The sequence below is a fragment of the Dendropsophus ebraccatus genome, chromosome 6 (assembly GCF_027789765.1).
Source record: "Dendropsophus ebraccatus isolate aDenEbr1 chromosome 6, aDenEbr1.pat, whole genome shotgun sequence".
NCBI lineage: Eukaryota > Metazoa > Chordata > Amphibia > Anura > Hylidae > Dendropsophus > Dendropsophus ebraccatus.
The window spans coordinates 54,053,492-54,080,406 of NC_091459.1; the positions used below are offsets into that span (position 1 = coordinate 54,053,492).

At 42.7% G+C, this 26,915-nt stretch overlaps 1 protein-coding gene across 6 annotated transcripts in view; it reads right to left on the reverse strand.

The window, feature by feature from the left end:
* MAP7 (microtubule associated protein 7) overlaps nt 1-26,915 on the reverse strand; it is a 143,971-nt gene that overhangs the window by 57,107 nt on the left and 59,949 nt on the right. For all 6 annotated transcript variants that reach the window (XM_069975005.1, XM_069975004.1, XM_069975000.1 and 3 more), the window contains one exon: nt 4,638-4,721. In XM_069975005.1, the coding sequence (XP_069831106.1) occupies nt 4,638-4,721 (84 nt within the window). The remainder of the gene's footprint in view (nt 1-4,637; nt 4,722-26,915) is intronic.

Genomic DNA, 26,915 nt, shown 5'->3' on the forward strand with positions numbered 1-26,915 from the left:
TATTCCTGACAAGGAACAAACACCCTAACAGCCATAGAATTACAAGAGGTAACCAAGCCCAGACATACATGGGCCATTCCATCCAAACTGAACCTTTCGTAACACCTAGTTAAACCTAGTAAAACTGCAATTTAAACACTAAAGTTATAAATATACATTAAGAGTCTTAATATATTTAATTTTATATTTATAACTTTTGTGGTTACATTGCATTTTTTTTAAATTAGCTGTTACGAAAGGTTCAGTTTGGATGGAATGGCCCACATATAAGCCTAAATTATTTTCTACTGCAAAATAATTAATTTATACTTAATCCAGAACATCTGATAATCTAGCACGTTTCAGGTTCTACCAAAATCACAGGTGAGAAGATCGGTTGACTTCAATGGTGCAAATCCCTTTGGACTGGATCTAGTGAATAGATTTCGGGCTCAGAGGGAGAAAGTCACCACATACAGATACTAATGGATAGAATGGACATCAATATTGGTTCAGAGACAAAACCACACAACCTTACTAATTTTCTGGTGCTCAAAATGAATATGATGCTTAAAGTTGCTAACTGGCTGTATTTTTCAAGATCCAGAGGAGGCATCTTCTGTGACTGCATATGTAGTAAAAACGGTTTTGTTAATGTAAAAAACAGGCATACATAAAAACATGTCAATATGCTAAGAAATCCTAAAACTGTATATTTTACACAAAGAGCATTTACAAAAGTAGATTATACAACTGTACTTAGAATTACGTCATCAGGGAAGAGTTGGCATTTTGTGATTGGTCACCGTAAGATGATAGAATACTAAAGGCTTAAAGGGGTAGTGCGACGCTAAACATTTATTCACAAAATAACACATATTACAAAGTTATACAACTTTGTAATGTGTGTTATGTAAGTGAATGGCCCCCTTCTCCGTGTTCCGCCACCCGGAAGTGTGGTGCATTATACTCATCACATAACTGTCGACCCCCGGCCGCCATCTTGGGACAATGACAACATCTTCGGGAGGCCAGCCGAACCGCTCCAGCCGTCCCTCATGCACAGTTATGCTCAGCCAATCACGGCTGAGCAGCTGATGATGCGGCAGAGGGGGCAGCATGAGGGATGGCTGGAGCGGTTCGGGCGGCCTACCGAAGATGTTGTCATTGTCCTAAGATGGCGGCCGGGGGTCGACAGTAATGCAGGGTGGGGGGAAACACTGGGAAGTGGGCCATTCACTTACATAACACACATTACAAAGATGTTTAACTTTGTAATGTGTGTTATTTTGTGAATAAATGTTTAGCGCTGCACTTCCCCTTTAATAGACTAAATAGATGGTGTAATAGACTAGCTGCTAACAGTGCAATAATGATTATAGGGCTGTGTTGCCACATTGCAGTTTCATTGCATTAGTGCATTATTTCATTGCAGTACTTAATCATTTAAATGAGTTACAAAATCATTTCATTGCAGTACTGCATCACCGTTGTACTCTGCATTTTCGTGATAGTACTGCAATGAAACATGTGAACACATCCTAAGGCTATGTTCACGCAAACACACACGGAGATTTAATGCAAAAACGCAATAAAAAAATAAATGCAGTGAAATTAAAGGGTAACAAATGCAATTAAAAGCACAGCTGGAAGAAATCCGTACCTGGTGCAATGCAGTGATGGAATTAAATCATGCAGTAATGCAATTATTGGCAATGTGTGGATACAACCTCAGCCTGCATGAAAGGAGTCATAAGTAATTACAACCTTCTCTGAGGCTGTGTTCACACATGCAATAATGCAAAGAAAATGCAATGTGAATGCATCACTTCATTGCAGTAATGAATCATTTCAATGCAGTGCTGTATCACTTCAGTAACTAACTGCCATCCAGATGTCCTTCATTGCGTTAACGCAGTGAACTCCAATGTGTGTGAACATAGCCTGCATTAATTACCAAAATTACAACTAATTAACTAATTCTGTGTTGCTGAAAACAAAAATGATGCTTAAATTTTTGGAGTTCAACTGATTTTGTCTCTAAACCAATTTGGCTGTAGAAAAGTGTTATTATGCAGTAATATAGCAGTAAAAGGAAAACTTACTGATATTATAGAAGCAAGAGCAAAATAAACAAAAGGCTCATTTCATAACTGAACCTGGCAACTTTCGAAAACGGTAGAACATTGTAATCTCGTACATTTCAGGTGCACAAATTAATCCTTCATTACTACACTACTTACCTTTAAAGGGGAACCATCTGCCCAAACTGCCCCTTTCTAATGATAATGAATTGAACAGGCCAGACGGATTGGCGCTATGGAGTCAGGTAGTGCTACTAACATATGCCCCAGTACTCCTAATGGTTTCACTGGATTGTGGAGCAAAAGACTAACTGCACCAGAATAGTGTCGGGAAAGAGGGTAAGAGACATAAGAGACTTCCTCAGTGTCTCCTATGTAATAGGCACATGATGGCAGGTTAGATTCGTCTTACCTTCTGAAAGTCTGACCTGTACTGATAAGGGACAAGAACCCTGAAACTTAGCTTTCTACAACATGACTTTTCTCTTTGGGGGAGATTCTGGTTTGGCTAGTATGATATACTTTTCTTCTGGAAAACATTGCATTTGCTTACTTTTTCTCCTGTGGAAAACAGCAGGATAAAGTCTCATGCACATGTTCTGTGCACAGTACACATATACGGACATGTATACAGAACTTCTGGATTATCTGACCTCCCGGCATCACGTATCATTATGTATCATTTTTCCTATTCATCACCTGTGTGAACACTCCACATGTGCTGGATTGCTAAGGCACCTGTGCAGTGTTCACACAAGTGATGAATAGTAAAAATCCTGCCCAGGGCATTCCTAATGCCAGAGGAGCGGTGCAAGGCTAGGGCACACACACTCTAGGCCACGCCAATTTGACAGGGCTACAAGTTTAAAAGTTGTTTTTTAGGACAATAACTGCATCACCTGCCAAACGGACCCCAGGACAGATAGTGGATTAAAAGCAGCTATCAGATGGTACAAGTGGTTTGGGGGGGGGGGGGGGGGGGGTCAGATTGTGAATACAGAGTCGCTTTAAGATGCTTTTGCGAGTAGTATGGGATCACAGACAGATATATAAAAAGGTACCATATGTCTCCTTGATTTTACAGCCAACAGGGCCAGCAATTTGGAACCTAAATTGGGCAGCTAAGTAGCTGTACAGTACTCAGGGGGTTTCGTGCACAATTCGAGTTTTGAGTAAACAGACTCGTTTATGAACTTGCTTTCTGTTAGTTGCCTTGTTACCCCCCCTCCTCCCAGCATGGGTTCTAGAATATTTATTAGTGATGAGCGCATAGCTCATCTAAATAAAGCAAAGGGCTTAGTTTGATCAGCGCTCCACTCATCAAGCCTGTCGTCTTTTAGCGCTGCGCCCAGGATGCCAGGAAAAGCTGGATCCAATCCCGGGAAACTTCTCCCAGTTTCCCAGGACTGAATCCATATTTTCCCCGGCACCCAGGGTGTAGCGGCAGAGAAACCTGGCGGGCTTGATGAGTGGAACGCTGATCCAACTGTATTCATATACCCTACTGCCAGTTTCCAATTGCCGATCACATGAGCAGTGCATACCTACCTTCTGTGTTGCTCTGTGATCCGATAGGTTTCAAAAAACCTTCTTTATCCTTGGGCTGACAGTGTCACAGAGGTGTGTCTGTGACATTCTCTGCGCCTGCCCCGCACGGCTACTGCCCGCCTCGCTCTCTGGACCGTGTAAGCCTTTAGGCTGCTGCCCACCTCATTCTGGAGAAGGCAGGCAGTGGCCTGAAGATTCAGCATCGGCTGGAGAGTGGGGAGGGCACAGACACACCTCTGTGACACTGTCATCCCAAGGATAAAGAACGTTTTTTTAAGTATCATTTCACAGAACAGCGCAGAAGGTAACTATGCATTATGCATATCTGTGCTGTCAGTTTCTCTTTACCAACTGTTTGAAAGCACATGCCCTAGGGAAGACACACCGTTGACTACACATCAAGCCATGAAACACTTTCATAGGAGTATATAAAAAAATAATAAAAAAAAACAACAACTCTGCAGCAGCACCACTTATATCCCATATATCCCAGGTTATGTGTGGTATTGCAGCTCTGAATTTATAAAAGTTTTACAAAAGATACAAATATTCTGCATCTGCAAAGGTGTCTGCAGTGATCTACATCAAGACATACTATCTTGATGTTATGTCTTAACTGAAATCCCACAGATGGAAAAATGCGGGGGGTTAAAGGTGAGGAAAAGTCTGAAAAAGTGGAGGCTTAGCACCATACCTCCCTCAAGAAAAGGGATCAGTCTTGGGCAACTTCAAAAAGTGTGTAGGACTGTACCTTCGTCTTCACAGTTTCTCCAGCACATCAACAAGGGAGCCGAAAAAATTCTATGGATGCGACTAAGGATGTGATACCATTCGGAGAGCACCTTGTACCCTACTTTTCATAGAAAAGAAGATATTGAGGAGGAGTGGGTAAATGTGAGAACATGGGAGACTTGCACCTCAATTCTATTGAAGTAAATGGGCATGAATTATAATACCACACACAACCTGATGACAGGGGTGGTGCTGTTTTCTCTAATCCTGCAGAATCTCATTAATGGAACTTACCCGATTTGGAGAGAGCATTGTCTTTTCTAGCTTGACTCAATGACATTTTCTTCTCTTGGACTTTACCCTGAGGACCATCAGGAGCTGCAAAATACAGTACAGCCACGTAAGCATTGTATAAAAAAAATAAATAGCAGCTCTACATGTATATATAACATAAAACATTTTGATGCCATCCGCTGGCATAACTACATATTTCATAGTAGCGGCAATTCAACATCCTCACTTGTCTGGTGGAGAAGTAACGCAGTTGCACTAAGCCCAAAAAAAATAATTTTTAAGTGTACATCTAAGCCAGCATATACGCTTCAAACAAATCCAAACTTTACGAAAGCCCACCTTACGCCAGTAACTAAACACAGAGACACAAAACTTAACTTGGTGGGTGGTGAAGCAGCCACAGCTTTTACTTTGAGAACTTACAAACACATCCGCATAACGGGCACGCAGTGCCGAACTTTTATGAACTAAAATCCAAATGGGCACTTAGTGCCGCACTATGGAGAGGGGTTGTAAGCATTATGCCACGGCAGACTCTTACCATGCAAGTATGCCTTACAACCTCAGGTGTTACTCCATCAGCTCCATAATTTAAGGGAGGACGGGAAAACCGGTTGCAGTTATGGGTCTGAGGAGAATTGGGGGGGGGGGGGGGTGCTGGGGCTGGCGGGAGGCTACAGAAGGAGACGGATGAGGATGAATGGACCCTGGCCCATCCAGACCGCCTCACCAGGGCCAGGGAATGGGGAATGGTGGGAATGGGGAATGAGGAATGACAGAAGGGGGGGGGGCACATACTGTGAGTAGGCACCCTCTCTTAACAGTCAGGTACCTTTCAGGATTTCCAAGTTTCATGAACTTATTAATGTAACTAATAAGTAGAGAAGCAGCACCAAAAATTATACAACCCCCTCACCAGCACTGCACAATTGCTGCTACTAAAATGTCAAAGTTAACAACCGTTTGCTCACTAAAAATAGATAGATGCTGAAACATGTTGATTTTTGGTTCAACTGAGGACCAGTACAGAGAGTGACGTCATCGAATCTCCAGTGAAATTTGAATTGGACTATCGGGTTAGTGTACTGTGGAGTAGTGCCGTCGGCTGGGGCACCTCCAGAGCAAACTATACAGCATCACCGCAAGGTAGTATCTAAACATATCCATGCTCAGCAAAGAAGTCTCCATTACAGACATCGGCACACAAACAGAGTGAGTGCATTTAACCAGGTATCCTCACCGAACATTCTATTATTCATTGTAGAAAGCTAAACACCAGGGTTATATATATATATATATATATATATATATATATATATATATATATATATATTTTCAATAGTGGACTGGGCAGCCTATACTAGCGCTGAATGCTCTTTTTTCCTTTTTATGTCAACTTATTAATGTACTTTTCTTCTTTCTGGAGTGTATTTGCATATATTTTTTCCCATCGAGCACTGGCTGCAGGATAACTTTATAAAGTTATAAATGGGTGAATTCTCAGATGTTTGCTGGTGGTATGAGTGTACAAGTGACTGAGTATACAGAATGAAAGACAGAATTGGTTGTAATATAACATGTCCTTAAGTCCCAGTAACGTGCCCGATTACCCTATATCAGGAGGATGCTCTAACCTATTGAAAGATTCCCTTTCAATTGTGTAGTCTATTATGGGTGTGGCAATAACACCAATTAGTTTTTTTGTTTAAAAAAAAAAAAACGATTGAATTTGTAACATTTCAATTTTCTTTTTTATCTTCAGACTTTGAATGTTTTATGCTATACTTTTTTCCTTCTTTATTAGTTTTCCCTAGGGGACTTTTGTACAATAAAACTGTACAATAAACTTTGCGTACAGAAGTATTGCAGTGTAATGGTGCGTTTACACTGACACTGATTTTTTTAAACCAAAACCAGGAATGGATTTGAAAAGAGGAGAAATCTTAGTCTTTCCTTTATGGTCTGTTCCTGGCTTTGGCTTCAAAAATCTGTAAAATAAATCTCAGATAAAGATTAGGACATTGTCAAAAAAATAATAACATAAAAAATCATTGCAGAGCGTAAGACAGCCTGTGCATGTAGATGCTGTATACCTGTTTCTCTGAAAATGTTTCTCTCTGAAAAAAAAAAGGCTAGGGCTTATTTTCGGGTAGGCCTATACTGTAGCCTCACTCTATATGGTAGTTAGCCGCCATACTGCATATGTCCACTGTTAGGCCTCCAAACTGTATAGCCCCTCCGCCCTGTGTAGCCTTCCCCCATACTGTATACATCTACCTTCTCCAGGTAATCCCCATACTGTATAACTCCTTCCCTCTCTGCAGTAAGGGCCCCACATACTGTATACATCCCCTCTGCAGGTATTTCCTATACTATATCCATCCAACATCTGCAGTAAGGACCCCCATACTGTATACCTCCATGCCACCTCACTGGTTCTTCCCCCATACTGTACACATCCCCCCTTTGCAGTAAGGACCCTCCATACTGTAACTAGGGCTTATAGTTCAAGCCTCCTTCAAAAAGTCTGCAAAACGAGGCTAGGTTTTATTTTCAAAGAAACACAGTAGATGTAAAATATGCTCCAATATAGAAATCCACCAAAAGATTTAGGTTTAATATAGCTGCCACCATACTGAGAAAGACTTGAAGGAACATAAAGCGTCTAAACACTGCATAGAATAGTGCTGAGAAGTGAACTTTCATAAACCTGTGCCGGCTTACAGAACTAATAATAGAAATCTGCTGTGAGCACCTTAGAGCTGCAGCTAAGCAGGGAAGAACTGCAGACCGTACAGCACTGCCTTTCATCTCTCCAGAGATTTTCAGATACACAACCATCATATATGCCATGAAAAAAGTATTAACAAGACGTATGATATTGCAAAAGGTAGCTTAATATTGTGTATTACATGGCATGTAAGGGGCTGACCTAATGGATTTCATTTCTCACGAATACTGCTGTATTGTTCTCAAATCGTCGTTGGTCGTTGGCAAAAAATTCGCAAATCGTTCCGTGTAAACAGTCGTTGACCGATTTAACCTATGTGTGAGATAGGCTTAAGCGATCGCTAAACAATCACAAAACGATTTTTCCGTACGATATATCGTTCCATCTAAACGCTGATCGTTATATAAAAAAAAACGTTACTTCGAAATCGTTAATCGTACGATCGGGCGAATTATCGCTCCGTGTAAACCCAGCATGAGAGTCCTTAACATCTTCCCTCCTGGGCTAATTTTCATTCATAAAATATGCTGCCAAACCAGAAAATAAATTTGCCAGGTGAATTTGAAAATAAAAACGCAGTAGTTTTATTTGGAGTGTTTTTGTGCTGGACCTGGACTATGTATGGTCTTTTCACATTCCAAAGAAAATTTCATAATTTCTCTTTGGAGACCTTGTATGTCTGCCCGTTTTAACGGGATCGGAAGGCAGCAGAAATAATAGAGTATATGAGGCAATATCACCATCTGGACCGCATTTATCCTGCCCAACCTTGAAAGATGCAGTACATTCCATTTTTTAAGGTTCAGCTTTTAGAGAAGCTAAGAGAGAAGGGTAGTTGGAAGTGTAGAGATTAGAGAGGAAGATAGGAAGTTTGACCCCTAAATAAGCGAGCAGGCCTGAGGGCGAAAGCCAAAACTAAGTTCTATTAACTTCTGCTGGATGCTAGAGATATTACAATATAATGTTTCCGATTGTGTCTGATTTATGCGAAGACCTGAGATTTTTTTCAAAGTCAGAAAGAGTAATTAAAGAGGATTAGGGAGAGATGTCAGGGGGTTAGTAAAAGTAAGAAGTGAATCATCTGCAAAAAGATGAAGTTTGTATGAGTGAGAAGCAATATCTACTCCTTTGATGTCAGGATTAGAACGGATGGATGTCGCCATGGGTTCCATTGCCAGCGTGAAATGCGGCTGGAGACAAGGGGCACCCCTGCCAAGTTCCCTGCGCTATGGGTCTATGGAGGAATTTTAAATGCAGCTGTCATGTTTGTCCTAATTAGCGGATACGGCGCAACCCGCTAATAGCCACAGTCCTGGGCTGCAGAAAGTAGCCAGGATCGCGGTGAGACCCCTCTCTGAACCTCCCCACCTGCAGCAGGACCTACCGGTACATCCTTCTGCGGGAAGGGATTTAAAGAGGGTATGTCATCAGAAAATTAGTTTTTTGTGAAATTTTTTCTAATTTTCCATTTTACTATCTATATTATAAAAAAATCCTGATATCAGTTTTCATTTTAACCGCTGGGGCCAAAACTAAGCTGAGACTTCCTGTTGTGTCTGTGGTGATAAGAGGAGGCTGCTGTTAAGTGATCTATACAACATTGCAGCGACAGTTGACACCCGGAGACAAGAGCATCTCCCCATGTGATGACCTCTTTATGGGACAGAGAGTGTTTCACATTTATCTCAAATGGACAGTCTCTGTTTATTGTTGTCTATGTCCACCAGTCTTTTAGTGTAAGGATTAAACTCCTAATAGCATGTAAAATGCACAGAGGATGATGTAGGTAAGAAACCTTTGTCCTCAGCGTCCTATGCACAAATAAGGTGTAGTTGTAGAAGACGGCACTCTGTAGTTTGTGGTAGGACTCGTCCCAGAACAGTGGAAGAATAGATCCCGGCACACATCAAGTAGAGTTCTGCTTAATTTATTGATACAACTGGTGCAGTATATACAGGAGGACGCGTTTCGGCTAGATAGCCTTCATCAGCTCAGCTGATGAAGGCTATCTAGCCGAAACGCGTCCTCCTGTATATACTGCACCAATTGTCTGGAGAAGAGACAGCCAAAGGACTGCCTGGAAACATTAGTACAGCCTATGGCCCATAACTACTGAATGGATACAACTACAGGATAACGGCTGTGGATACTAGCTGTGGCTTAAACGGCCCCTGAAAACGGTGATAATCCTCGTCTGTATTATCCTCGTCTGTATTAGGATGGGCCCTCCTTACAGGTCTGTACAGTTTGGATTTCACTCGTAAAAGGTGGCCACGGCCTAGAGTAAACTCTGCATTGACATTCCCTGAGAGAACTGTATTTGTTCAAAAAGTTTTAGGTAAAATGAGCCAAAGCCAAATAGTGGTAGGGGTGTCCACTCCAACCTAAGGCTCCATTCACACGTTTGTAATTTCCTGGGCTGTGGAGTCGGAGCTAGTTATAAAATCTTTTAACATTTTATAATTGCATTTTCATATGAATTTTATGAATGTTCCTCATTAATATATTTTATGTTCTATCAATCTAAGAACCTTATTTATTAAAGCCAGAAACCACTCAGCTCTCGTAATTATAGCCGTATACATTTGAATGGTCTCAATCACATGTCCTTACACTTTACTAAGTTTTGCAAGGCTATGGCACTATATTCTCGCAGCGCAATGAAAATCTGCTGCGAGAATGGACTTGAATATTAATCAGTATTGCAGCCGATTTCACTGTGAAACTCCACAGTGAACACAGCATGTGTGAACACACCCTTAGGGTATGTGCACACTGAGGAATTCCCGAGGAATTGTAGAAGCAAGTTTTCTGCTTGAAATTCCTTGCCTATTCAGCTCAGAATAGTAGCAGAATTTGAGCACAATTCAAGCAGAATTCGAACGGAATACAAGCAGAATTTAAGCCCCTATTGACTTCTATAGAATTCCTCAAGCAGAATCCCCCAAAGAATTGACATGTCAATTCTTTGGGTGGAAAGCAGATCTGCAACAGAAGATTCTGCTTGGAAATTCTGTAGTGTGAACAACAGAAAGGAAAGCCTATTAAACACAATGGGACTTTGCTCTGCTCACATTTTACAGGAGGAATTTCAAGCTGAAATAAGAGCAGATTTCTCTTCAATTCCTCACCTTTTCCTCAGTGTGCACATAACCTTAAAGTGTACCTGTCATTATAACTTTCAAAATGTAAAACAGGAGCTATAAAGTAGATATAAAGCAATTTTGCAATTTACATTCATATTTTTTGTTATCATGGAAAACACAGCACTTCCTGTTTTCTGACTTTTTTTTTCCTCAAAGAGTCAGAAAACAAGTCGTCCAATGTTTTCCAGGCCATCTGAGGGCTCACAGAGAATACAGTCATGTACTGTCCGGAATTCCTGTGTTTAGTCTGTTTTTTTTCAACCAGCACAAGACTAAAAATCTGCCTTCAGGAGACTGAACCTGGATTTCTGGTAAGTTCAGCTCTGTTTTACAGCATAACAACAACAACAAAAAAAATAGATTGTAATAGTTATAACGACAGGTAAATTTAAAGAAAACAAAAAACTAAACAGGTCTGAGAGTCCGAATTCCTCATGGCTGGTCACTGATCAAATACTTATTTCATGCATTAAAATGCTATTTATTTATAAACCATTCAATGTGATTTTCTAGAACTTTTTAATTTTTTATAGATTCTGTCTCTTACAGGCGAAGTGTACCTACAGTAAAAATTACACACCCCTCCATTCAATGTAAATGTGAAAAATTGTAAAATCTGAAGTGCATCCAATACTTATTCTTGCCCGCTGTATGTGTAAGAATTTTTATTTCTGCTGAAAAGTACAGTATTGACAATGAACTTCTACAGGGGGGGAGAATAGGTTTACATGATTTTCATAGTTAACATTTTTGGAAGGATTTAACATAACTGGAGTCGTGTGAACAGTGTAAAAAAAGTCTACATAGGTCACATTTGTTTAGGGGAAGAAAAGATAAAAAGTTGACATCCAGAACAGTTATTAAAGTTAAATATTAATTTATGTAAAAGATTACACAAAGAACAACACTACAAAAGCTGCTCACCAGAGGCCCTGTTGACATTTTTTTTTTCCCTTACAGTGTCACTGTTGTAAAAATTTTTTTGCAGAAATCAATAGTACAGGCGATTTTAAGAAACTTTGTAATTGGGTTTATTAGCCGAAAAATGAATTTTTATTGGCTAACCGCTCCATCAGCTGCTCAGCCGCGATTGGCTGAGCACAGTTATGCTCAGCCAATCGCGGCTGAGCAGCTGATGACGCGGCATAGGTGGGCCGGCATGAGGGACGGATGGAGCGGTTCGGCTAGCCTCCCGAAGACGACGTCATTGTCCCAACATGGCGGACGGGGTCGGCACGAATGCGGTAAGTATAATGCACCAACACTTCGGGGTCTAGCGTGGGTGGGGGGAAACACTGGGAAGGAGGCCATTCACAAACATAACACACATTACAAAGTTGTATAACTTGGTAATGTGTGTTATTTTGTGAATAAATTATTAGCGCTGCACTACCCCTTTAATTTACATTCACATCAGAGCTCTCTCCTCTGCAGTCACCACTGACCTCTGAATAGCACTCTGAATAGCCTTTCTTCTCGGCTCTCAGCTGCCCGCTAATCTTGCCCCTCCCTCCTCCCCCTCCCTCCTCCCCCTCCCCTGTCCATAGCTCAGACAGGATCCGACTGATAAAAAAACAGTCGAGATTTCCTGAATCTGAGCAGTGAATGAAAGGAAGGAGAGGGGGGGGGGGACCTGGGAAAAGGCTTTTTAAACGCAGATATTTTTGTAAAAAAATTTTAACAACAGTGACTCTAAGATTTGGCATGTATGTTATGAAAGTTTTCACTATACATGCGTACATAAATATATATATGTGTTCAAAGCTTTCCACTGCTAGACAGAAGAGGAGTTTGGCTTCTTGGCTGGTACTCATCAGCTTAGCAGAAGAAAAAAAAAAAAAAAAAAAAAAAAGGACTATGAATCCAGTAATAAACAAAATTATACATTATGAGCTTCATTAAGGTTCAGTTCCAAACTGAACCTTAAAGGGGTCAGCCACTTTGTAGTAATATTGTTAAATACAGTATTACTTACAGCAGCTCCCTTGTGTACCTCATCTAAATCTAAATCAGGCACCCTTCCTGCAGACTGGGCTGCCCTGCTCTGTGGGGAGTCTATCCAGAAGATGGCCGACATGGAGGAGCATGTAACCATGCCCTGTCCCAAGTGTCCACCGCTGAGCCTGCATATGCCTATGGTGGACATTGGGGGGCGGGGCATGGTCACATCCTATGGACAGGGCTGCACAGACATTGTTTGCGGTGGGTGCACATCGCTACATGTAATAGCGATGTGCACCTGACTCCCGATGATTTTAGGTCTGGACCTAAAGAAACAATCAGCTCATGTTAGATTTATCGGCTGATCATTCTCTCTATTACACAAAGCGATAATCAGCAGATTATCGATTCATGTAAGGGTACTACTACACGGAACGATAATCAGCCCGATTTGTCCGATTATCACTCCGTGTAAAGACAACGATCAGCCGATGATCGTTGTCATTGGCTGATCGTTGATATAGGTTAGAACCTATAGTAGTCGGGCGCCAACCGCGCATCGCTATGTGTAATAGCGGTGCGTGGCCGGCGACTGACGATCTACATTACCTATCCACGCTCCAGGGCTGCTGCTGTGGCCCGCTTCTCCTTGGGTCCCGCGCGCTCTAGCTTCAGCTGACAAGCCACTCAGCCAATCACAGGCCGCAGCGGTCTCGGCTGACAGGCCGCTCTGAAGCTAGAGCGTGCGGGACGGACCCGGGGAGAAGCGGACTGCAGGAGCAGCCCTGGAGCGTGTATAGGTAAAGTATATAGTTTAAGTAAGGGCTGCAAGGACATCGGTAACGATAGGAGAGGGCACAATGACAGAAGGACATAATAGAAAGGCTGAAAAAAAGAACTACCTTTTGAACCCACCAGTTGTGCTGTGCCCAGACAGAATATTCATTGTGTCTCTTTGCGGAGGATAAGAATGTTCCAATCTCCTTCACCGGTAGGTCTCCTAACTAGTTCCATGCCAATGAACTTCAGGGGACATTAAGTCCCTACCATGTTAATTGTTTATGTTAAATGGCTAATAACCAAATGATCATTGGAGTAGTTGCGTTTTATCTGTATTCCTGTCTTTATGGGTATTGGGTGATGGCTGTTACACATGATAAGGAATTTGTAGAGGTGATCTTCCAGTGTAGCCTAGTTATGTAAATAAGTATGTCTAGGAATGCAATTTAATTCTCATGGATGTCATATGTAAACATCCTTCCTCTCTCTATGCAACTGAGATCCTCAACAAAAGAAGAATACATTGTCGATGTACTGTGAACCAGATCAGTACGGTGGGTATGACAGTTTCCAAAGACAATAGGCTTCTCCCACCAGCCCTGAAAGATTTGGGATCACATGGGCTTCTCATGGCCACTCCCTGAGCTGGTTTACAGTCATAGGTTTTATTATAAGAAAGAATACCTTCTAGGACAAATAAATTGTGGGTACGGTACTAACAATATCTACCCTCAAAGAAATTGATGGCATGTAAGCCCATGAAGGATGTAAGCATTCAGGGGTTCAATGTCTATGACGGCTATAAATGTACCCGGTAGAGCTGAGCAAACTGCAGCTTTTGTTTAGCAGTAAGTGCTGAGGTTGGATGCTGCCCTAGGGAGTCATGGAAAACATAGATACAGCCATAGGATGCATCCACAGGACTTCTTAGGGCTGCCCACCCCTGGAATAAAGACCCTTTTAACATATTTATAAGTTTGTCAGAGAGGCTGCCCACCCCTGAGACTATAGGTTTACATTTCAGAGGATTACAACCTTCAGGGGCGGTCTTGGCATTTCTGGGGCCCCAAGCGAAGTTATGTCTGGGGCCCCCCTCGACATGCGTTCCAAAACAATAGACCGCTGTGTGTTGCCCCCAGTAGTATATAACCCTTGTGCGCTACCGCCAGTAATATATACTCCTTGTGTCCTGCCCCCAGTAGTATATACCCCTTGTTTGCTTCCCCCCAGTAGTATATAGACCCCTGTGTGTTCCCCAGTTATATATAGCCCCCTTTGTGCTCCCCCAGAAGTATATAGACCTCCTGTGTGCTGCCCCAGTTGTATATAGACCCCCTGTGTGCTGCCCCCAGTTGTGTATACCCCCTGTGTGCTCCCCCACTAGTATATATGCCCCCTGTCTCCCTCAGGGGTATTTAGCCCCCCTGTGTGCTCACCCACTTGTATATAGACCCGTGTACTCCTCCAGTAGTATATAAACCCCCTGTGTGGTTCTCCCAGTAGTATATAGACCCCCTGTGTGCCCCACCAGTATTATATAGACCCCTTGTGTGCTGCCCCAGTTGTATACAGACCCGTGTGCTCCCCCAGTTTTATATAGACCACCTGTGTGCCTCACAAGTAGTATATAGACCCCTGTATGCTCCCCCAGTAGTATGTAGACCCCCTGTATGCTCCCCCAGTAGTATATAGCCCCCCTGTGTGCTCTCCCACTTGGATATAGACCTCCTGTGTGCTCTCCAAGTTGTATATAGACCCCATTCTGCTGCCCCAAGTAGTATATAGACCCCCCTTGTGTGCTGCCCCAGTAGTATATAGACCCCTCTGTAAAGCCCCAGTAGTCTATAGCTCCCCTGTGTGCTCCCCCTGTTATATAGCCCCCCTGTGTGCTCCCCCATTTATATAGACCCCCGCTGTGCGCTCCCCCAGTTAAACAGACCCCTGTGTGCTCCCCCTCCCATATAGTATATAACACAATAAAACAAACACTTATATTCACCTGGGTCCGGGCGTCTCCTCTTCTCTTCACTCTTGTGGCCGTAGGAAGGGTTTTTCCTGCGATCACAAGAGGCCGCACTCCCCTTGTCCTGGCGCCGATGCTCCAGTGATGTCACTGGAGCGCCAGCACCACAAGGACAAAGCTGCCACTTGTGACCGCAGGGAAAACCCTTCCTGCGGCCACAAGGTTGACTGACAGGAAGGGAGCCAATGTCTCCCGCCCTGTCAGTGCTGCTGCATGTAACTATGAGCGCTCATTACGAGTGCTCATAGTTACAGTTCAGATGGCAGCAGCGAGCGGGGCAGCGACCCTGTCCAGTGGTCTTGAGCATAAGAGTGGGGCGTGGGGGCCCCCCTGGATGTTGGGGGCCCCAAGCGATCGCTTGGTGTGCTTGGTGCCAAAGACCGCCACTGACAACCTTCACGTACTTTTGGAAGTAAATAAAATATAGCCGGTCTTGGGAATTCCCCAAATCCATATTTCTTCTTACTGATGAGATCGTTACAGTACATGGTTACTATTAGAAAAATCAAGGATGTCTTTTGATAACTCAAAGTTATTGGTGGGATCCTAAACCATACTCACTTCCTGAAGCGCATGTACATGAAATGTTGGAAAGTGGTTAAATAGACAATAGGACTATTTCACAAACTGTATCTGAATTCTACAACAAATTTCTGAGATACCATTGACAATTGGCCTAACGACTTTATCTAGAACGCAATCCTGAATTATAGTCCAAAAGGTAATGACAAGAGGTGAGCGAACTTAAAGAAAGTTCGGATTCACATGAACTCAAACAATTGGCATTTGAATCCCGCCAAGGACTATCTGGAAAAAAACACATACAGCCACAGGCTGTATCCATGTTTTCTAGGCAGTCCCTGGTCTGCATTGACTTTCTATAGGCAGACGGTTTCAAATGCAGATGGCTTATCTCTAGTAATTACATCACTAAGGGTAGCATCCCAAAATGTTCCATCTTTTGGCCTTCTAAGAATTCCTGAGGATGTAAAAAGGAAATAAAAAAGGGAAAGCACTTACAATGTACCAAGACCAATAATGTCATTGCCTGTAAAAGTATGATTCCATAACAACAAAAGATGGCATTTAAATACACAAAGTTCTACAGGCCAGGACTGGAGAGCAGCAGCAGCTTAAGCTGTGGTCACTTAATGGAGTCTAATGCCTCTAGTAATCTGCTCAAATGTAGGTGCACTTAGAGTAAGCAAAAAAAAAAAAAAAAAAAAAAAAAAAAGACACCAAATTTTCAATGCAAGCCATTCACTTTGTTATTCTATAGCAAAGGTTACAGAGTTTAAGTTATGCATGCTGTTACGAGACGGCTGCAAATCTGCAGGTTGTAACAAACGGATTTATCCTGGCTCGGGTAATATATATATTTATTAAGAGGACGCTCCTCCAAAGTTTATTTTAACGGACAGTGCTAAAGACAGAGCTTTTGATAACCCCATTCAAAAAGAACCTGTCAGTGACTTTGTATGTGACCAATGCTCCCAAGTTTTTCTAAAAACTAGTCTATATCCAAGATGGCGCTGGAACTACATCTCTCAGAATACACTACACCTGAGAGTGAAATTTAACAGAATTTATACAGTAAACTTAAGCAGAAAGAAACATCAGTCATGACACTGTTGAATTGCTTTCTAGCACCCACATAGTCTGGCTGCTTCTCACAGGGGAGGGTTACGTTTACAGAAACCAGAGTTTCACCGACCCTATTCTATAATCCATTTGATTCCCACTGAGCTTAATTCTCTCCCCTTGTGGCAGCTCTAGCTCCTGTGCGGTTATCTCTAGCTGCTGTTTTCACATAAATCTGGATTTTTTGGTCCCTGTTTCTACCTCACACACAAGACCTTGCTTCCTTTTACCTCACATACAAGACCTTGCTTCCTTTTACCTCCCTCACACACACAAACAGGACCTTGCTTGCTTTTATTTCACCAACAGGACCTAGTTTCTTTTTACCTAACACAACACTGACTGGACTGCCTTCCTGATTCTTCTATGCCCCTCCTCTCCCGGTATGCACAGCACAGCTCTTATTGTTAATTCCCTCTCTCCCCCCCCATATATATATATATATATATATATATATATATATATATATAAAAACCCATCTTTGCAACCCTGCCCCTAGCCAGTACACAGGTATACAGGTGATGGGTAAAAGACTAATATATATTGGTGCCCCTCTCTATATATGAGACATGTTGCTGTTCCTCTGCATATACGCCATGTTGTCTCCCTGTGTACTGTATAATACAGGGAGTCTGTATACTGTATTATACAGTATTCAGGGAAACAACACAGCTTATATATAGAGAAGGGCAAAACAACATGTCTCATATATACAGAGGGGCAACAAAATGACTATTATATATGAGAACCATGTTGTTTCCCTGTATACAGGGAGCGGCTGACGGCAGCACAGGCACAATACCTACAAGGGAGCCTGCTTGGGGGACAGGGAATATGTCACAGCGGGCAGGGGCCCCCGTAGGACGCAAGGGCCCCCCGGGCAGCCGCCTACCATGCCCAATGGGTAAGACGGCCCTGGGTGTATGTAAATGTAATATACAGTATGTTTTTAATTGAATACATTTATGGAATACTTTGGGGAGCAAGTGTCCTTGCTCCCCAAAGTATTCCAAAAATGTAATCAATCAGTACATTTGGGGGGCACCGAGCAGGGAGGGAGAGAAGTGCCATCTACCTCCCCCCTCCCCCTGCTCGCTGCTGCTGCCATACATACACACTGTACTACTGCCCCATCATTTGCTCATAGTATGAGCAGATAATGGGGGAGTAGTACCAGGGTTGATCTCCATGGTAAGCCTGCCGAACCGCCGCTCCCTGCCGCATTGGACTACACTGAACTAGTATTCCCATTAACTGCCCATAGTATGAGCAGGTGAGAGGAGTAGTAGCTGGGTTATCGCTATCACATCGCCGCCGCCGCTGATGCCGCCGGGGGAGCCGCTCATCATGCCCCCTTCAGGTCCCCCTCCTCCTTCTTCCGCGATCCGGCAAACTTCCCCCTATCCCACACGTGCCAGCTGAGGACACCAGGAAGCACCGGGAGCCAGTATGTGTGATCGGAGAGCGGCGGCCAGGCGGGGGGGAGTCAGCAATGGGATAGGGGGAAGTTTGACGGATCCCAGAAGGAGGAGGAGAGGGAGCGGAGGGGGCATGATGGCTCCTGTGTGATGAGTGGCTCCCCCCTGCGCCGGCGGCATCAGCAGCGATGTGATAGCGATAACGCAGCTACTACTCCCATCACCTGCTCATACTATGAGCAGTTGATGGGAGTAGTAGTTCAGTGCGGTGGCGGGGAGCGGCGGTTCAGCAGGCTTACCATGAAGATCGGCCCTGGTACTACTCCCCCATTATCTGCTCATACTATGAGCAAATGATGTGGCAGTAGTACAGTGTGTATGTATGGCAGCAGCACCGAGCAGGGAGGGGGAGGTAGATGGCACTTCTCTCCCTCCCTGCTTGGTGCCCTCCAAATGTACTGATTTATTCCATAAATCTATTCAATCAAGAACACACTGTATATTACATTTACATACACATCCATTGTAATTCCAATGGAGTGTCCAGCAGGGGCGCACTATATATAGAAGTCAATGGTGCTCATTGACTTCTATATATAGTGTGCCCCCTGCACACTCCATTGGAATTACAACCCCGGTTCGTGACGTCACAGTATTTCAGAGAACCTAAGGGAAATAGCCCTATACTGTATGTGCATTACTGTATGTACATTAGAAATTTGTCTTTTAGAAACTTTTCATAAGTAATAACATATTAAAAAATAGTTTTGGCCGGAGTTGTCCTTTAAGTGAAGTACCCCTTTAATGTTAGGACTGCATCACAGTTAATTAAAGTGAATAGGATTGCTCTAAGACCGGCAAGTTACCCGGACTATAACCCCTTAGTCAACAGGCACTTACTGATCGCATCCATCATAGAAGTACGGTGAAGACGAACAACAGCATACAGATATTGCCCATATCTATTGCTATAGAGCTGTACTTGCATTGCTAACACCTGCCAGGAACAATCCCAAGCTAAGAAAAAAAACAGGCAGTCATTCACACATTCCATTGTTTTTCAGGACAGTATATTATGTCCACAATATACAAAAAATGTCATCCATAGTGCATCCGTAATATGTATTTTTTGCGGATCTGCAAAACATGGGATTGGAATTGTTAAATTTAGGTGATCTGTTTTTGGTTTTTTTTTGCAGATGTTATGGGTGCATTTGTGCTGCAATTACTGTACTAGGACATGTTCATAGAAATGAAATCAACATGGCCTAAGTGTGTCCGTAATTTGTAACATTCTCTAGAATCCTCCATCTATGCACTTACCTGGCAGTGCAATATTTACTCTCATCTGAAACTAGAACTACAGTGGTCCTGTTTTCTGGAAGTAAAGCAAACCATTTGTCTATTTTCTTCAACAACATTCGCTGTACTTTTACTATAAGAGGATTAATATGGCTGCATGATACAGATTATAGGGTTCTTAAAACTGTAAATATACCCCTCCCTCCCTGTGGAGAACGCTAGAGAGGACACATTAAAAGAGAACTGACTAAACTCGGGACAGCAGATAGTTGGGAGAGAGGTTTCTACTAAATGAATTACACTCAGCAGACATGACGCAGCCATCCAAACACCGGAGACAACTAAGCAAACTAGTTATTGTTCTATGTCTCCAATGCACAAGGGAGTTAAAGGGGAGAGCAAACAATGCCTAGCATTATGTTATTCACAATGCATTGGATATTCTTTAGACTTTCACATTTTATGTTTTTGCAGCCTTGTAATAAAATGTTAATGGTCTTCCCATCATTTTGCACTCAATCATCATATGGTAAGTGCTGCATGTACATTGTTAGCAATGTCTATGCAGGCCTTGCTTTATGCTGGAAATAAAGTTATGTCCACGCTCCCTTGGGGTTCTGCTGCCTTTGCCTTTTGGATTGATATTTGCCCGAATTGGCCTGATAGGGCAGATAATGGCTCCATGTAATAGGGCCCTTAGGTTGGACATTGACCATCAGTGGAAACATTTTCAGGTCTCTCCAGAGATGTTCCATTTGAGTTTAGGTCAGGGCTCTGGCTGGGCCACTCAAGGACATTCAAAGAGTTGTCTCAGCTGTATGTTTTGGTCCATTGCCTTGTTGGAAGGCCGACCTTCGGCCCAGAACGCTCTGGATCAAGTTTGAACTCTGTATGTTGCAAAACACAATTTATCAGCCTTTCCTCAACCCTGAACAGTCTCCCTCTCCCAGTCCCCACATCATGATGCTGTCACCACCACCACCATGTAGGGATGGTATTGGACAGTAAGGAGCAGTTCTTAGATTCCTCAAGACATGACACTTGAGGCAAAAAGTACAACTTTGGTTTTATCAGAACAGAGAACCTTGCTTCAAAGAGTTTGAGAATCCTTTAGGAGCTTTTTTGCAAACTTCTTTGCTTCTTTCTGACTACTCTGACATAAAGCCCAGACTAGTCAAGTGCTGCAGTGATGGTCAACCTCCTGAAAGAATCTCCCAGGGTTATTGGAGCTCACCCAGAGTGACCACTGGATTCTCGGTAGAGATGAGCAAACCTCAGGCACGCTTAGTTTCTTCCAAACCGGACAGTCTGTTTTTGACTGAAGAAATTGGATGCAGCCCCATGACTTTCTAGGGCTGCATCAAACTTCTTGAGCCACCAGTAATCAAATGCTGAGAGTTCCATTTTGGATAAATCCAAGTGTGCTTGAGGTTCACTTCTCTAGTTCTTGGTCACCTCTCTTACCAAGGCCCTTCTCCCCTGATTAGTTTAATGTACCCTTCTCTAGATCTGTGCCGCCACACAATCCCATCTCTGAGTCCATTTCACATTAGGGCTTGGCTTTTGCAACATAAAATGTAAAAAAAAAAAAAAAAAATGTTAAAAAGGTTCTAAATATATTCTGAAAGTATAATCACAAGCAAACAGTTTATAACTGTAATACAGGAGATAAGAATGTGGATCCTCCCCAATGGCTGCCTAACCATCCTATCAATCTGTATTTCTACAATCATCAGTCCACAACAGAGGATAGCTTGTAAAGATGAAGTCACCATTCTGTGAATTTGTGCATGTTAGACAACTATAACACATTTATCTCGCTACAACGACTGCACGTCACCCCAGAGAATTTCAGCTGCCAGAGGATAACAGATGCAGCCATGTGTATCTATATGAAAGCAAAACATTTGCACATACACAGAGACCAAAAAACTATAATAGGGCACAAGGGATGGGATTCCTTTAAGAAAATTCACAAATGCCAATATGGAAAAATAAAATAAAAGCCAGACGTAACACTGATCTGTTGTAACTTTAAAGGAAACCCGACAACCCATCATTTTTGCATTCTAACCCCCACCATGCCATAATACAAGACCTAACTAAGTGCATTTCGAAATGTGCTCACCTTTTATGATGCAGCAATAAAATCAAGACTCTGTGTGCTGCATGCCGTTACCAGTGACAATTCATTTGGGTCTCCACACCTCCCCCTACAGGCTTAAATGATATCCAAATGTCTGCTCTACCTTACTACAAACCTGCATTAAATACTGTTCATGTACAAGGGAGCTACTGTAGCACTGAAAAGTGTAATGCTGGCTATCATGATAAGGTGCTGAACAAACTGTGAACTGCAGCTTGCTGTGTAACTGAAAACTGATCAATGTCAATGCTGACCCAGTCTACCATCCTATCCCTACCATGCTGACCAGTCTACATTAGGCTAGTGAGCAGCAAGACATGACCATAAAACAATAGAAGAAGGTGGACTACTCTGCTTGAAGGGAAACTCTGGAGAATCCCACCCCCCAAATCAACTGGTGTCAGAAAGTTATACAGATTTGTTTTGTACTTCTATTTAAAAAAATCTCAAGCCTTCCAGTACTTCTCAGCTGCAGTATGTGTTGCAGGGAGTAGTTTATTCTTACCAGTGTGACACAGTGACTCTCTGCTGCCACCTCTGTTCATGTGAGGAACTGTCCACAGCAGCTGATATGTACTAGAAGACTCGACAGTTTTAAATAAAAGTAAATGATAAAACTATATAATTTGATTCATCTGAATATAACAATTTTTAAGATACATCGTGCACCACATAATAAAATATGCAAGTTTGGGTCTATTATACAGTAAGAAACCAGACAGAACATATACTTAACACCTACAGATGTGTGTATGGGGCCATAGAAATCAATGAGTATGTATGTATGAAAGGGGCCATAATGTCACATGATTCACCCGAACCTAACAATTTGTAGGATCCAACTTTCACCACATGATGGAATAATATGCATGTTTGGGTCTATTATAGAGTAAGAAACCAGATACTTTCTAGAGCAATATAAAAAGTTTATTAATGCAAATCTAATTCCTAGGTCAAAAAGAGGGACATGTCAGGGGCAAAGAGGGACAGAGGGACATGGCTCAAAAGTAGGGACTGTCCTTCCAAAAGAGAAACACTTGGGAGGTATGAGTATGGGGAACATTAATCAAGCAATCTTATAGTAAGGGTGCGTTCACACCTACAGGATCCGCAGCAGATTTGATGGTGCAGATTTGATGCTGTGTTCAGTTATTTAAATGAAATCTGCTGCGGATCTGCTGCAGATCCGCAGCAGAAAATACGCTGCGAATCCGGTAAGTGTGAACGTACCCTAAGATTCTCTTTGTTGCCTATAGAAACCAATATTACTGCCCTTTACACTAACATTTCTGTACATAAAAGATTATTCTATTCATATATAAATTGAAGGGATTATAAGAATTTAAAGGAGCTGGAAAAAAATATAATCAAACCTTTACATAACTTTTTATTGCGCCAGCATTGCTTGTGTAAAGCAAGAATGGCCGCATTCAGCTGCAGGTACTGATTCATAATGCAGTCGTTGAGAAGAAAGAGTTAACTTTTTGAACAAAAAGTAACACATATAGGAGACATCTATCTGTCTATGCATACATCATACATGTATGATCAAGGGTTGCCATGGCTAAAGACATTTTACAGCAATTGTGGCATTCGTAAAAGCTTGCTAACACTTGTGTACTGTAGACTGAATCTGGCATAGACCACCCTGCCAGCCTGTACGCCATAAGCCCTGACAGCACAGACAATGCTTTTATACATGTGGCCTCCATACGCTGCTAAAGAAATTATTAGTAGAAGAAAGAATTGTATCTTTCATGAAAGCTAGAAAAGAAGCCCCTACAGTTCCCCTCATCAATAACCAGCAGACCAAAGTCTATGTGCAGGGACAGCGGCTGCTACGGTTATCAGTGCTGGCAAAGAGAACATTCACTCGCTTGCTGAATGGACGCCTGGCAGTGGGCCTACTTCACTGCTCATTTGCACATTACAGGATGCCAATGAATAAAGGCCCATTACACTTAATTATTATTGTCCTGATTATTACCTGCCCACAAAACTTGAGCACAGAAGTGTTTTTGCAAGAAAGTAGCTGTGTTTTTTCTATTCTGTATGATTCAGTCACTATGAAGTCATTCTGACCAATCAAAAAAATATTTTTTTTAAACCAATTCTTTTTATTGTAGCCCCCATACTGTATACCTCCCCCCCTCTGTAGTTGTTCCTCCATACTGTATACACCTTCTCTCTGCAGGTAGCCCCCATACTGTATACCATCCCCGCTGTAGTTGTTTCCCCATACTGTATAAGTCCTCCTCTGCAGGTAGTCTCCATTCTGTATACCTCCCTCCCCCTTTAGTTTGCCACTCTGTACCCTCCGTTTCCCCATATTCAGTGTCCCCTACTGTGCATCTTCTTACCCTTCCTGCCTCTCTGCAGCTTATGTTGAGCGGGTGGGGGGCGGGGCATAACAAGTCTGGCACTGATTGGCTGATGTTTAGCCACCCAGTGTCAGGGATTTGGTCAGGTGACTTTAAAGGAGAAATCCGCCAAAAACAAAAAATTCAGTGTAGGTAGAGGGTGGGGGACATCATAAAAAACATATACTTATCAGTCTTTGTGCCCCCGGGACTACCACCAGATGTCATTTTCTCCACGCTTCCTATTACACCACTACTGGTGAAAGTACCCGACCTGGCTGATGGATTGCCCGCACAACCAGTCAGTGACTACAGCAGTGTCCCGCCCCAATCACTGACTGGCTGAGTGGGAAATCCATCTGCTGGGTTATGATGCTGCAGGAGAGAGATAAGGAAAATGCTGGTGGGAGTCCGGGAGCAGAGATGTGCCGCTGTAGGGCATGGGGACTGGTAAGTGTATGTTTTTTATTATGTTCCCCCACCACCGCCTGCACTGTATTTTTTCTTCTTCGCTGGACCTCACCTGTAACACTAGGGTTTATATTTAAAGCCTACACCAAAAAGCCTGCAATATCAAGCTATTTCTTATTTTCAGGGTAGATCTCAAATTGGAAAAACACGGTAGTAATGGCAATCTCCATCCCCAATGCTAGAAGAATTGACATTTCACATTATCATGATGTCTAGTAACACTAAGAAGGATTGGGTGCCTGTACTACAGGCTTTGAGTGGCCAAGGAATTAGCAGCAGGTTAAGGAGAGGGCAGACATCAAAGCTAGTCATTACTATTCAGCTATTTGGTCACCTCTGACCTTAGATATCTGATAAAAAATATGTGGTATGTGACTCCAGTATTTGCATGTACAGACATTAATACTTTGTATAATGTCTATATGGAAGTGCATATTAACCCATTCATGTCAGCAATCTGTATATATACATTTCTACTGCCAATGCTCCGTACAGTAGGAATGCATACCTCCCAGGTGTCCCTCTTTTGGAGGGACAGTACCTACTTTTGAGCCAAGTCCCTGTGTCCCTCTTTGCCCTAGAAATGAGATTGGCATTAATAAACTTTATGTTGCTCTAAAAAGTGTCTGGTTTCTAACTGTATAATAGACCCAAATATTCTATCATGTGGTGCAAGTTGGATCCAAAAAAAATGTTATATTCAGATGAATCATGTGACATTATAGCCCCTTTCACACATCATTTCACACATGCAGACTCATTGAGATCTTTGGCTCCATACAGACAATTGTAGGTCTTACAGATCTGTTTTGGGGACATGATCTATGCTGCAAAAAAAAAAAAAAAAAACGATGAAGCCATTGTGGATTTGTGACACCTACATGACAGTGGGTGCCCGCAAATGTCCACAGTTGCAGGTTCATAATTACATACAACCCTGTTGTATGATGTGTGATTGGGACCTAAGGATGCAGTCACACATACAGGATCTGCTGCAGATTTACAGATATTAATGTAACTAAATGCAGCAATCTGCTCCAGATCCTGTATGTGTGATTGTATTAAACGTGCTTTTTTTCCGATCTGGCCAGGGAGGAGGTGGCTGAGGGCAGCGATGTCCACACCGATCCCACCTCCATCACTGACTGGAATCGGGAAGGTGAGTGGACGTCGCTGCCCTCAGCGACCTCCTCCGCGGCCAGATAAAAAAAAAAAAAGCCCCTCCGCCGGAGTACCCCTTTAATCTACTCCAGATCCTGTATGTGTGATTGCATCAATCTGCTCCAGATCCTGTATGTGTGGATGCATCCTTGAATTAAAAAGTATAGAAATGTCTGTAAAATTTTCCCAGTGTGAACTACAAGTATACCTCTTTGGCTGTCCAAAAGGTTGGGAGGTATGGGAATGTATCTATACGTTCCTGCTTTGAAGGAGTTGTAATGTGTGGAGCTGTGGAGAGGGTTGTACTAACACACAAGCCTATCGCATGTTTTCCTGGATTTCCTAGGGCTGCATTCAACTTTATCAGCCACTAGCGATGAGCAAACCTCGAGCATGCTCGAGTCCATCCGAACCAGATCGTTCGGCATTTGATTAGCAGTGGCTGCTGAATTTGGATAAAGCTCTAAGGTTGTGTGGAAAACATGGATACAGTTAATGACCATATCCATATTTTCCACATAGCCTTAGGACTTTATCCAACTTCAGCAGCTAATCAAATGCCGAACGCTCGGGTTCGGATGGACTCGAGCATGCTCAAGGTTCGCTCATCTCTATCAGCCACCACTAATCAAATGCTGCAAACTCTGGTTTGGGTGAACCCAAGCATGCGCAACATTCTCTCATCTCCATTCTCTATAGTACATCCTGGTGCCATCTCTTCCCTAGGTAAGTGACACATGTAATTTGTCATTTACAAGTATTAAGAAAATGTCTTTTAATCAGGCCAGGCTGTTTTCTTACATTTCTCTGTATTTCCAATATTCATGTGCCAATTGTAGGTGCTTTTGGCAGCAGACTGATGTCAAACCTGGCAATTTGACTCGTCTGCGACTGTGCAACTCCATGCTCGGCAAACTGTGATGTACAGTGCCATCAAAAATAGCCAGCATTAACTTTTTAGCAATTTGTAGTACAGAAGCTCTTCTGTAGGATCACACCAGGTAGGTTGGTTTTCACTCCCCAAACACATCAACCTGCCCATGACATTGCCGACACATTCAGTAGGTACTAAAAATGAGTGAACCTTAACCCCTAGACGACCCTGGACGTAGGGTTACGTCATGGAAGTCTGTCCCCAGACGACCCATGACGTAACCT